Source organism: Streptopelia decaocto (genome assembly GCF_964273445.1).
Source record: "Streptopelia decaocto genome assembly, chromosome: 1".
Taxonomy (NCBI): Eukaryota; Metazoa; Chordata; class Aves; order Columbiformes; family Columbidae; genus Streptopelia; species Streptopelia decaocto.
Window position 1 is genome coordinate 14,887,397 of NC_138663.1, and position 14,054 is coordinate 14,901,450.

The following is a 14,054-nucleotide window of genomic DNA, read 5'->3' on the forward strand; positions in this document are numbered from 1 at the left end:
GGGTAATTTCACAGTAGCAGGCCAAATGCCATCTTGTTTTTTATTTCTTTCTAGTGTAAAGATTTTTGGAGTCACCAGAGGGCATCATTATAGATAGCTTTGTAAGTTTCATAAAACTGATCATGTAAGAAAGTAGATTTTGGGAAAAGTGCCTGTTAATAGTCATGGGAGTTTGCTCTTAGACTCACTATGGTATCACACATATTCTGCACTGCAGCAAATGCTACAAAGACATTTCACTGAAAATAGTTTAACTTAATTATAGGCAGATCCAAATCTGAGAATTAGCAATTGAATAATTAAAAATGTGTGTTTCATCTTCCTTTCCCTGCCTCCAAGTTCATCTATCTTCTTCTCTTAGCTGTATTTATTGTGATGAATCTAAGAGATTATGACAAACTAAAAGAAATCACAAATCTCACAAGACACCGTATTCCACTTGACTTTAAAGACTTTATTTCCAGTAAATGGTTATTCTTCTCTTCTCAAATGTGGCTTTGCCTCACAATGCGTTTCATCAGCAAAGAACAAAAAAAAATTACCTTCCTTTACGCAAAGGGATTTACAAATGAGGAGTCACTCTCATATCAGTAGCATCCAGCCTCCGAGCTCTCCTTGCCAGCAGGGACACTGTTCAGCTACTTCCCACACCTCTTCATAAGCTGCTGCTGCCAGACCTGCAGCTGTTAAGAATAAGGCAGTTCCTTTCCAAACACATTTTCAAGGACTTGTATTTAATTATTTATTTATTTATTTTTTCAGTACCAGACATTGCCTTATGACATCCCTTCCACTGATTATTGACAGATTGATATTAACTCTATTCAGGCTTAACTAGAAAGATAATCTTGCACACAGGAGCAGAATGCCGCAATAGTCAGAGCTCAGAGCTGGCCCCTAGACACACCTAGGATTTTATACGGATTTAAACAATTCATTTTTTAAAAGGCAGGAGTTAACTGCTGTGATGCTGAGTAAGGATGGATGTACAAGCTAGTAACCACAAGCCAGCAGCTCTCCAGGGAGCATCCATGTACACACTCTTACCTGTAAATGCAAGACATATTCCCTTCTAAGTATGTCCCGCTTCCTCTTGTGTATTTTAGGGAAAAGCATACACACACTTACTGTGAAACAGCGCATGAATGGGATGTTAAACATCAATTTGGACTCAGCCTTTTGCAAAGTTATGTGCTTCCCTTGTACCTCAGCAATGCCAGTTCTTACACCCGGCCAGTGCACACATTTCAATCCACAGACCTAAGAGGCCTATGCTCGTATGAGCACTTCTTGCTTTATCAAAACATTACAATAAAACTGCCAGTCTTCTAGAAACTCTCACAGCATTATTCATCGAGCAGTAGTTCAGAAGCTCAGTAAAACGGAGAGGATAATTTACTCCCAAATTGCTGGATTTGTTTGAGGATTTCACCCACTCTGCTTCTCGTATTTTGCTTTCTTTCATTGGATAATTTGTGAGTAAATCTGCAAACGATCCTTTACCAGCAGCTGCATCAGACCTGGCACTGTCAGGTTTTCAGACACTGAGATTAAGCTGTGCAGCCACAAGGAGCCTTTTGTTGATGTTCTAAAGTACGTAGTTTAACGAAAGAACAACAACGACCACACACTTTGCTCAAATTATTAATGACAACATTCTGTGCTTGGGAATGGCTGAATTTGCTAAGGAGATTTGTCTCTGAATTCATTTACATGAGCTATTTCAGCTATGCAAACCACACAAGTGAAGCTGTGCTGCCTTCCAAAGAGCTTCACCCAGTACTTTGCTGAAGACCCTGCTACTCAGAAAAACTTTCCTCATTTCTGCCTGGAGTCTTTCCCCCTCCCCTTCATGAAAGGACAAGTGAAGCACAAAGACTTCACCAGGCAAAGCAAAGGCACTTTTCACACCCCTCTCTCATAAGCTGCAGATTCCCAAATGCCTGTCTGCATTATTTTTCACATAGCATTGGGTACAGTCACAAGATAGTCAGTCACACTGAACAAGGTAGCTAACAACTCATGATAGATGGCCCCAAAGCAGACTGAAAACTTACCAGGGTTGGACATAGGCGCTAGGAACAATCCTTACATTCAGTCACCTGAAACTGCTCCTGCTCAAGTGTGAGAGGGAAATTTTCAGCCCAGACCCTAAAAAACTGTACCTATGGGCTAAAGGAATTTCTAGTCTTCAGTGGGTGAAATTCAAGTACACCATCAGGTATGGGCAAATAACTCTTGGTAACTTCAAAATACGTACAAACCCTGATTTAATGCTTTTTTGTTGTACCTGCTCTGTTGCTATGATAAATGGTAACTCCTGTTAGATTTAACTTACATAATAACATGAATTCTGTGCATTTCCACAGCACTCTCCTTTTGTTAGAATACACTTCATGGATATTACTTGCTCTCTACAGAAACATCCCATGCTGTGATATTTTCATGACATCCTACAAAGAATGTAGGAAAGTACATCAAAACATAGGCACATTGCCGAAGTCATACAATTATCCGCACAGGCATATTTCTGTACAAAGCTTCACCTATGAGCAAACAGTAGAAACTATAATAACAAATAGAATTATTAAACAGAGAAATATCATATACTTTGGAAGAACCCAGATTTTTTTTTTTTTTTAAATGGAAATCTACATCAAGCATTATCATTCATGGAAGGGCTCAGCGCACACAAGGATCAGCATGGTTTGGTTGATAAGTGTATTTGAGTTTCAAGAAAGCTTTCAAGCATGTTCCTCAACAACGCTTTTAAAGAATCCAAACAGTCATGGCTTAAGAGGGAAGATCCATCCAGGGGCAAATAGTTGTTAAAAGATGGGAAACAGAAGACAGTTCATCAGTGTAATTCCCCAGAGATCTGTGATGGAGCTGTCTGGTTCACTGTACCTGGAAAAGGGAGTGAACAAAAATATGACAGAGTTTACCGATGATGGAATTATTGAGCGTGGTGAGAATGAGGGGTGACAGACTGCACGAAGAATCAGTCAGTGAGCAATAAAACAGCAGACAGAATTCAATATAGATAAATGTAAAATGATGCACAGGCAGAAAAGCAATTCTAACTTCACATATATGTGCTCATACATGTGGTCAGAGCAGACCAGTGGTACTCAGAAGTAAGATACTGAGGTTGTGATAGTAGTTCTACATGGTATCAGCTCAGTGTTTAACAGACATCATTATAAGGATGCTGTGAATGCTAATGTTTAATATTAGCTTAATGGAATACTGGACAATCTTGGAAATTAAATCTGTCAAGGTTAGCTAAAAGCACAAAGCCCCATATTCAGCTCAGGATGTCAGGATGGTTGGAGACTGGGAGAGCAGTTCTCGCTCTGTTCTTAGGCTTTATCAAGGCATCCACTTATGGTGTCTGCTGGAGACAGGATCAGTATCAGCTTGATGGATCTCAGCCAGGCCCAGCACAACTATTCTTCTTTTATATTCTACTTACTGCTCTATGAAACGATCGTAATCCTCAGGAGCTTTCAGGCTGAGAGGTACACTGACAGAGACTGCTATTTTGCTAGAAATGCCATCACAGAATGGCAGGCAGCCCAGTCTAAAACCACTCTGGTTCAATAAGCCTGAAATAAGCAACACCTTTAATCCCCGAAGAGTCAGGAAGACAGAAGAATGCTGGCAAGGGGAAGAGCTCACTGTGCATGTTAAGCTCAGTTGTATTTGCATCTTAAAGGTATCAGTAAGTTTGAGACTTGACATCAAGCCAGAAAATATGATGATATTTGTTGTCCTTTGAACAACTTTGATTGAGTTCCACATATAAAACTCAATGAAATTTATTTCTTTAGGCAGCAAGCCACCAAATGTTCATGTTTTCAGAGGTGTCATAGCTATTCAGTTAACTTTGTAAATTAATTTACCTCTTTTACCATGGAGTTGCACTTTTACTTATAGTCTGGTATCTGGTAAAATTAGGTATTTTCAGACATTTCCTCTGGGCAATCTGAAAAAGTATTTATGAACTAGAGCTAACAAAACTAATCCTAGAGTTTGACTTCCAGGGAGATGCAGCACATCTTCCTGAGATTATGCAGCCCAAGGAGGTGAATGATTATAAACACACAGCAGTCTAAAACAAAACATCTAAACTTACATCATATTATTAAGTCAGTGAAGTTTGAAATTCAACTTAAAATCTCACCCATCAGAGAAATACCAATACTTAGTGAACATCGCTACTTTGGAGCAAATCTAAAAATCTTATTTTTGTCTTTTGGAAGATATAACTCACCTTTTTCTGTTCAAAGCTTCATACTCAATGGCCACATTGTATAGGTGAAGTTTGTACACCCATCAACAAGTAACTCCAACACATCAGAACCACACTGGATGGTGACGTAGGTGCCCAAGAACACACCAGTTTCCCTGCAAACTACAACTGCTCCTGGGAAGCTGCTTGCCTTGCAGTGCTCTTGGAGAAACAGCACAAGAGGGCGCCTGATGCCTCAAATATCTGAAGCCTGAGTTTCACATACCATCTTTTCTGCAATAGTATATTTTCAATGTCAAATTCATATAAAAAAACTATTACAGCGAGGTGGGATGTGAAAGGGCGTGACAAAGCCCTGAGTAACACCTTAGCTACATATGGTTTAGCCCCAGTTGTGATAACCTCCTGATAGCATTTGAAAGTATTCTCATCATCTATTAAATAGACCAGAGTCTCTGTTAACAAATCTGTGTTTTCTAAATAAAAACCTGTATTAATTTTTGCAGAAAATGCAAGATTTAAATAGTAGAAAGCAGGAGGAACATCTCCAGAGAACAGTAAGACAAAAGCAAAAAAGGTTAAATAATTTTATGTCAAATTTAGCACGGCAACCAGCCAAACTGTGGACTTTGGCAGATTGCTTGTTGGTTATAACAGAAGCCACTTCCTCTGCAGCAACAGGCATATCAACACTATTGTCTGCTTCCTGGGGACAGGCTTGGGGTGTTTCAGTCCTCTGGGTGGGAGCTGGAAGCTGCACAATGTTGCTTATGTGGAGCTGAGTGACTGAAAACACAAAGCCACAACACCCCACCAGTGGCCCCGTGGTGAATTCTCCCATGTATATCTCGTTAGGAAAATGAATCGGGTACTTTTCTCCTTGCCCTGGCTCTGGGCACTCTGACAGCTCCATTTAGCAAAGGGGAGGAAGGCTCTGCCCAGGGCTCCTCTACAGCTGCACATGACTCATGCTGGAAGAGCCCCTTTCAGCCACAGTTAAGGGGCTTCCAGAAGTTTTTCCAAGTTCATTTTAACATGCTGATTTCTCTTACTTTAAAGCTTTCTTCATAATTGCTGCTTGCACAGCAGTCTGGCCTGGTGCACACTGACGGATCTGGCAGGCAGAAGACGAGCAAGCCCAGGCTGCTCCCCAGAAGTGCTGGGGTCCCAGAAGCCAAACTCTTCCTTTTCCTGCAGCAACATCCCAAAGGAGAAACCACTCCATCTTTGCTGCCTTCATGGGACAAGCAGGAGAACCAGAGACACTCTTGGTTGGTGCCTGCTGCTTTCCTGGTCCATGAAAGTAGCACAGGGACTTCTCAATGCTTTCCTCCCAGGACCAGCACTGCCTGGCCAGAAGAGCAGGGCCCTGTTTGAAGCTCCCATTCTCACTTTCCACTGCTTTGTTTGCTTTAGGGATACACAACTTCCCTACCCTTTTCTTCCCCTTTACAGCTCCATATGGGGTTATGGAGGCACAGGCAAAGTTTTGCAGGCTCCAGTTGCTCACCCACGCCAGGTGAAGACAAACAGCCCTGTAAGTTACTTCCTACAGAAGATGGAGCGGGAAAGGTGCTTCTGCTGCATCTTCCTCCCACTCTGCTCTCCACTTCCATACAGAGGAAGCTCAAAAAAGGGACATTCCATTTGGATTTCAGCTGCCAGGGTAGAGGCAAAGTATTCTCATAGAAGAGTGAGAAAGACTTTCTTGGATTGGGCAGAGCACACCACCATGCTCCCCCACAGCAGTGTGCAAGAACGACATCATTGTGCTAATATATGAGACAGGAAGTGCAACCAAGCAGAAAAACCACTGAAAGTGAATATCTATGAAGTGCTGCCAAGAACACTAACGACAGCACTAAATAGAAAATGAGAAAAGAGCTTTAGTTAATTTAACTTCTTCCAGTTTTATTAATCTCTAGTATCACTCATAACAGTAGGTAGAAAAAACAGGTCCTTGGACACATGTTGCTCAGGGACTTTTAAGCTTTTACATGGAAAGATGAAGATTTTTTCCCAAGGTGATGGTGACCTTCTGATGTCTCACCCCAGTCCACAAATTTAAGTCAGTACTTTGACACCAGTCTGATGATTCAGATAAACTGGCTGGGATTTGTAAACCTCCAACGCATCTCCCCCCCCCCCCTTTTTTTTTTATATTTGTACTAGTTCATTACCCATTATCTTAGTTATCCGTTCTTGTGTGGTCATCTGAACCACACTTTTATAAGACTTTCCTCAATCAATCCTACAAAGATCTTAGAAGCTCGTAGTCAGCTGAGTTTGTATCTCCTACCTGCCTTTGCGCCAAGCAGCTGACGAACAGAGCAGCAGTGCCCACTGGCACTCAGCTGCAGGGAAGTGATGCCTTCAATGACCACTGCTTTCCAGAAAGTTATCCATGCGTGTATAACTTACAGATACGATTTCATGAAACCATAAAGGCAATGTGACTTCTGACTGTTGCCAGAATGGGAGGTTCCACCTCCTGCTTCCTTGCACTGACACTCACTTAACCCTACAGCAAGCTGTTCACAGAGCTACACTGACAACAAGTCGACCACCGCAAGAAAAGTGAGTTTTTTCTGCTGACCAAGCTCACTGCAAGTTCACAGACTGCCAGTGCTGGTACTTACGTGGACTGGGGAGGGAAGGAAGCTCACATGGACTGGGGTACGCGACCTTCTTGGCTGAATCACTGAATGATGCACCACATTACTGAATGGATTGAAGTGAACGGGTAGAGACCCACATATGGACATCTGTTTAGAGTCTGTAACTCTATTACTGAGCAATTATTTTGATTCCACTGAGTGTGCCTCAGTGTTCAGGTTCCAGTTTCAGTTCCTCAGGACTAATGACATAGTAAAGCAGACAGGGCAGCTCACAGTGGCCAGAGCTGGTGTTTCAGCGCTGTGCAGCATCTGAGAGGTCCTACACAGAGCACACCTCCAATTTTCCACGGTTTCTAAAAGCTCTTTCCTGTATAAATCATGTTAATTTAAATCACTACCAGTTGCAGGACTTTTGGAACTGAGGTCACAGATATATGGCTCTACTTCTTTGATTTATGATACAGTATCTGTACAACATAATACAAAATATTGCAGCCTTAGCAACGTGTCATTCCCCCCAAAAGCTTATTCAGAAAACGTCGTTTTCTACAACATAAACAAGCCCACACAGAAATTACTAAATGAAATACAAGCAGGTGTCACTGTTATTTACAAGACATTTCCAATTCCCTGCTGTTGTACGTATATAATCTACCTAATGTTTGGAAAACACAGTAATTAAATATGTCATTACTTCCCCTTATAAGTCAGCATCAGATCCTATAAATCTGGAGGCATTAAAAATATAATTAATCTCCTTAAACTTCAGAAAATTTGATTCAATAATCCTATTTTTTAACTCACAATTGAATTATGATGAAACTATCACTGTTTTATGTAGTGAATACGACAGGTCTATTCAGCTCCAATTTTAAGATGGGCTTCTGTACAAAATACCCCCAGAAATCAGAGACCTTCCAAGAAAATCCCAACCTTAAATAGGATTAAGCAGTTTTAGAATAACCACTTGTCTTATCAGCAGACTACCATCAAATTAAGGTGGTCTGCTTTCTCTCATTTATAACTCCTCTATAGTCCAGGGCAAAGAACTGGACCTTCTAGAAACAAAAGCTGTGTACAGCTGTGACAATGACACTACTTCTGAGTACAGACACTTGTGGTATGAGCTACAGGCCATGAATTTACCTTCCTTAATTTTCTAACTGGGCTCTTCATTGTAAATGCTTCGAAAAGAAACCAAACAACAAGAGAAAGAGAACAACCAACTTCTGATTTAGAACCCATACCAAACAATTCTTTGCTGTGGTGATGATAGGGGGTACAGAAATGAGTGAAAATGCTGCTTTTGAGGGTGGCAGGAACTGGGCTGGCATCCCCCATTCCCAGGGCTGTTTCCTCTACTTCTTTGTACCAGGTGGGAAAAAAAAAAAAAAAAAAAAAAAGGAGAGCTCCTGGCCTACATTTCTTCAGACAGCTGAAAATTCTCAGTGCTGCTATTTGTTCAAAGCCTCACACCAAGACCAATTATGGGAAGCTTAACAGTTTCTGTTCAGAGTCGCCTCTAAAGAAAGGTAATGGCAGTAAGTGTAGGGCTGTGCTCCCTCAAAGGCACCCGGCAGCCTTCCATCCTGTAGCGATCTCTATCACACTCCGCACTAACACCCAGAAGCACATCAATAATATGACTAACACCGGCCAGGCTGGAATGCAGCCATGTGAATTTATGGATTCCTGTTCTTTTAAGGAGAATAATTACAATTGTAGCTCTCCCTGTGGATGAAAGCCTCCATGCTGTGGTATACAGCAGTACCTCTAGGAAGCCAAGACAAGGCCATCAGTGTCTAAAGCCTCACTCTTGGCACAAGAGGACCACTACCGGCAGAACCATTCCCCCGGTGACTAGCAGCCACTGGAAACGTAGAAGGGCAAAAGCTGTTTGACACAAGATTTTTAAAGTCACGGAAGAGAAAAAGAGATGTGGGAAAGGAACACGACTCTAGAGGCTTTCCCATGCAGCATAATCACGCACAGCAGCAGTGACAGCCTGAACTACTGAGGCCAGGACTGGACATGTTCCTCACCAAGGCTGAAAATGTAATTTATTCTAAACAAAGAACTCAAAAGTACTGAAACTGCAGGCTGAGACTGTTCAAAGTTGTGTACTTTAAACAGAACAGGCTAGATGGGACCACACAATCATAGAAGAAACACACTATTATCCACCAATATAACACTGTGCTCACAGCCACACAAAGGTTTTTAGCTTTAAGCAGCGACTTACCCTTGAATGCAATTCACAAAAGCACTGGGCCACTCCAGTAATACTGTGCAGTTAATGACGGACACAGCTGTACATTCACTCCAGATTTTTGGCAGCTATAGCCACATCATGGGACTGGTCATTTACTGCTACACACAGACACAGAAAGGATTATTTTCCCTCAACTTGTAATTGGGTGTGCCCTTCCAAAAACACTGCAAGGGGACTCTATTGTGCCAGCCAGCCCTGGAGGAGACTATTCCCAAAACCTGGGCATGGCCTAGGTGCTCTCAAACCTGTGGTGTCACCAAGAGGAGAAATCATCCCTGGCTAGAGAACAAGGCTGCAGCACCAGGTGAAATCACACAGGAGCTCCACATGAAAAAGCAAATCTCATCCTGAGGGAACTTTTGTTTACTTGAATGCCTTCCTTATAATCCCATTTTATGGGCCACATGTTTTGGGAATGCTGCAGTCAGGAGACTGGCAATGACTAAAAGGAGGTGATTTCTTTCAGCAGACTGCAGAAAAGCAGGATACAGCCTCTAACAGTCTCATGGCAGCCTTGTGCTTAGCTACATCTCTATTACCAATAACAAATGTTTTGGTTCTAAATAGGTACTGAACTCTAGTAAGAAATATAAGTTGTTTTTTAAAGTAAGAAACCTATAATAAGAGGAGTTTAAAATTCACATTGAAACACTCTTTTCTGGTTTGAAAATGGAACATGAAGAATAGCACCTCAGCTTTTTAAAAAATAAGCTCCAAGATGATAATGTAGATGAAACAGATAAAAAAAAGAAAGGAAGAGTGAACAAATTTTCCTATATTTGGGTTGATAGCTCCCTTCTTTATGGATAGGTCCATTAACTTCCAGATGGAAATAGCATGTAACTCAGAAATAAGCATGGGTGGAGATTCAGAAACACTAACTACCCCGTTTCTTTGGTGGGTTACTAGACCCAGATACTCCATTCTCTCTTTTTGCTGGAATGGCTGAGCAGGGGTGAAACAATGTCAAGGATAATCCACCATGCTTGAAGCAAACCACATACCCTGTAACTTTCCCTACTCCCAAAGACAGTAAATACTGGCAAAGCTGCATACAGACAACTTTCAGACTTAAAGTCAGTTATCAATTGATTCACATTTAAAAAAAAAAAACCACACTCAGCTTTTTTCACCAACACAGCACCTTTGTTCTCCAGCCAGGGAGCCTAATGTTTTAATCCCCTCTACCCCTCAGCCCCCCATTTCAGTAAGAGCAGAGCACTCAGTACCTGGCAGGACCAAGCACTTGTTAAGCTGCTGTGGTTCCTTTGCATTAGTATGTTTCATATAGTACTTTGAAAAAAGAAGGCAGGCAGCAAATACAGTGACTTATAATCCTGAAGAACAATGGGCATTTCTGTGAGCTGGTTTTCTACACAGGATGTGGGGTGGGCCTTCTTGAGCTTGTGTAATCTGTCTGGAAGTCCAAAAACCACACTCTGAAAACAGGCTTTTCCTTCAACAAATAGTCACACACACAGAGACTCTAACATTAGTTTACATGGCTATCATGCACCAGTAAGGAAAATTTTCATTAAAAAATACTTGAAAAAAAAATCTTACTATCTCAAATGATACACATGGACCCTATCTAATTAAAATATATAGCCTTTTTTACCCCGGCAACAACTACACTTAGGGATGGAAGCTTCACTTATTTAAAACAGAATGAGGAGTTGCATCTCTGGTAGTACTTTAGGTGCTAATTCATGTCCTAGGATCACTAGAAACCAGAGACAAACTCAAAAGTGCTGGAAACATTTTCATGGAATGTGCTGGGAAGGGCTTAAAAACTGAAATGTTTTCAGATTATCCTATGAAGTCGGTTTCTCTAGATGCCCTAGTTTTAAGACGCTAGATGTAACAAACTTAAACTCCACTAAGATCAAGTCTTCCCCCTTCCTCCAAGCAGCACCAGAATACGGTCCACCACAAGAAATTATCTGCTGGACAAGTACTGGACCAAGTATAGCAGAAGTCAAAAATGTAGGAGAGAAACAGCTTCCTGCAGAACTCTCCTCTGGCACTACGGGGTAACAAGACAGCAGATCTGAAGCAGCATATGAAAAAAGTGCATACAGGAGTAATGCACTTTTTCACACTACTCAAAGTTCAGAAAGCTTAGGCAAGAGTTTTTGTATTTATTTCAAAGGCATTCCCATTTATCTGATAGGTTGCTTAAAAGAAAATAATAACTTCCACCACAGAAATATTTCCATCACGAACGCCTGTGCCATATCATAGAGACAGCACAATAAAGGCACTCGAGTCTTTAGATTGGTCCTTGAACCTAGGTCTCAGAGGAATACGCTTCCCAGTAAACAGCAGGCTAATACTTCAGAGCACTGGAAGGCATATCACCACATTACAGAAGTGCTAGACTTAATTGAGGTGATCACCAAGAAAAGGAACAAGTACTGGGTATGTTCTTCCTTTTAAAGATTGTTTATTGGAACTATCTGCCTGAAAATTTGACTACTCCTGTTTGTTTCTTGAAGCTGTAGGACCTGGTTATTCACAAACAATTACGGAAGAAGTAGAGTCATATGAATTCTCCTAAAGTTTGTGTTCATAGTATAACCACAAATTTTATATCTGACAATAAAATTCAGTACCGTAACAAACTGTTAGAAATACTTCCAGGAAGTAAACAGCTGTATGATGCAGGTATGTGTTTCAAAAATACTGTATCAACTTACTACTGTAACTCCAGGGTTACATATTTTTAATTCTTAGTGAAACTAGACAGTAATTTGAAGTTTTATCATATTTCCAGTGCCCACAGTTTTCCGAGCTAATCTTTCGGACGCTACAGCTTTTTCTTCTGCAAGTAGCTTATCTTTCCTTCTCTGGGAAATCAGAAAGAATGGAAGATTGAGCAACTTTGGAAAAAAACACCAACACTCAATCATACGGAAATTTATTTTTACACACTATCAGGTTTCAAATGGCTAGAAAACATCAATAAATCCTTCCCCCACTTTCATATGTTAATTGAGATGAGCAGATGATATTTGTTTAGGCAAATTATGAAGGGATGAATCCTCAGCAACATTAAGACAGAGCAGCTCCTACCACACCCTATGATATTTTGACAATTACCACACAATTTGAGTCAGAAACTATTACATTCTGCGTAGAACTGTTTGCCTTCTGTCTTCATCTCCAACAAGTTCCTGCCTGAGCACATGCACTACGCAAAACCAGCTCCTGCAGCTACGGAGGGGAAAGCTACAAGGAAATCCCAAACCTCAACAGGAAGCAACATTCCTGTGATTCAACATGTTGACTCTTTTCCTCTGAGATGGCACCAACCAGCATACAAAGCACAGCTTTAACAGCATGAAAATATGTTTATACTGTCTTCATTACAGATGCTGAGACCACTTAAGTTCTGGGTGACTGAGCCTATGTCCTGGATCAAATTCCATGGAGTATTACTTCAGTGCTCCGTGTACTTTCAGCTAGGGTAGCGTAAGGGAAAAAAGAAAAAAAAAAATTGTTACATGTTGCAAACAACTGCATTTCACCTCCATCACCTGGATTTACTAGCTGTTGATCCTTTTACTTGGGAAGGAAAAAAAAAAAGTAATATGCTTATACCATAGCATATCCCTATATTGGGAGTAAAACAACTTATCTGAGTGAATGCTTACCCCAGTTACCCTAACATGCTGGAAGGAGACTGCACATCACAATGACTGGACAGGAGGAAGGTACAAGCCATTTTCTAGGCAAAATAACAATGAAAATACCCAAGGAGTTCTGTTAACATCACAAGCCACAAAACAGAATTAAATTCCGTTCTGCTCCCTGCAGTTCCCATCTGGTTTTTATTTGCCAGAGAAGACTGAAGCTTGTATTCAAAAAACAGACTGAGTTGTAAACATTAGTCTCTGCCAGCAATACTAGTAACTCATGAGGTACCGGAGTTACCATGGAAAGGCAAGGGGGATGGTGGGAGAAGTCTATTAAAGTAAGACTTGCTCTGTCATTAAGCTCACTGTTCTAATTGCATTGTTTTAATCCATTAAATGAAAGTGAGAAACGTTTGATTGTCAGAAGAAACACACTTGCAGAAAATCCAGTTCTACTCTTCTCTATTATGTTTTGTAACATTATGAAATCCAACAGGGTAAAGTAGAGAAATGTCAGAACAGACTGCCTGGGCCCCCTTGTTTTATAAAGCTTGTAATTACAGGCCACATACTGTTGCCTAATTTATTTATTGTCATGTTATCAGTAAAAGATCCCTGCTTCATTTCCTGCAGAAAGAGTTTTGTTAAATTGTGACAAACTAGAGTACAGCTAAGAGCATCTCATGGTAATATTTAACAACATGTCTTTTGTGAGACTTTGCCCCCTATCTCTACCCTAGACTTCCCATGTAACAAAATTCCTCAAACCAAAATTTTCACCAATCACCAATTATTAGTTTCTAGTTACCCATGCTCCTGACGTGCTTTGAAAATCCACTTATACAGTCTAAATATAAGTGAAAAAGGAGGAAGAGGTGTTTCTGCAACAATATGGGCCTGGAGCGATTCTGTTTCACATTATAAAAGAGTTCTCCCTTCATTTTGATGGATCTCAGATCCATGCTGAGCCCCAGCTCAAAAATTAAATTCAGGGACAGTAGAAAGTAATCTCCTTGTTAAACAAATCAATCCCTTGTTCACAGCATACTCTCAAAAATGAGCAAAACTGAGGTGGTAGAGCACTATGCTCTGGCATCAGACAATAACCCATACGAGTGGCAAAGAGCAACCAGAGATAACACCTTAAGCCACTTGGGCCTCCTGCACCCACAGCAGGCCCTGACACACCACTTCCTAGTTACAGTTCATTCAGAAGTTGGCAGTGTTCCAACACCAAGTTGAACTCGTTCAGTCACCATCAACACAGCCCT

The 14,054-nt window shown here is 41.0% G+C and overlaps 1 protein-coding gene across 1 annotated transcript in view; it reads right to left on the bottom strand.

Moving 5' to 3' along the window:
• Positions 1–435: 435 nt before the first annotated feature.
• LOC309451304 (uncharacterized protein) overlaps positions 436–14,054 on the bottom strand; it is a gene marked incomplete at its 5' end in the record, with an annotated part of 29,379 nt that continues 15,760 nt past the window's right edge. Inside the window, one exon of the mRNA XM_082074901.1 lies at positions 436–2,907. Coding sequence (XP_081931027.1) covers positions 2,899–2,907 — 9 coding nt within the window. The 3' untranslated portion in view covers positions 436–2,898. The remainder of the gene's footprint in view (positions 2,908–14,054) is intronic.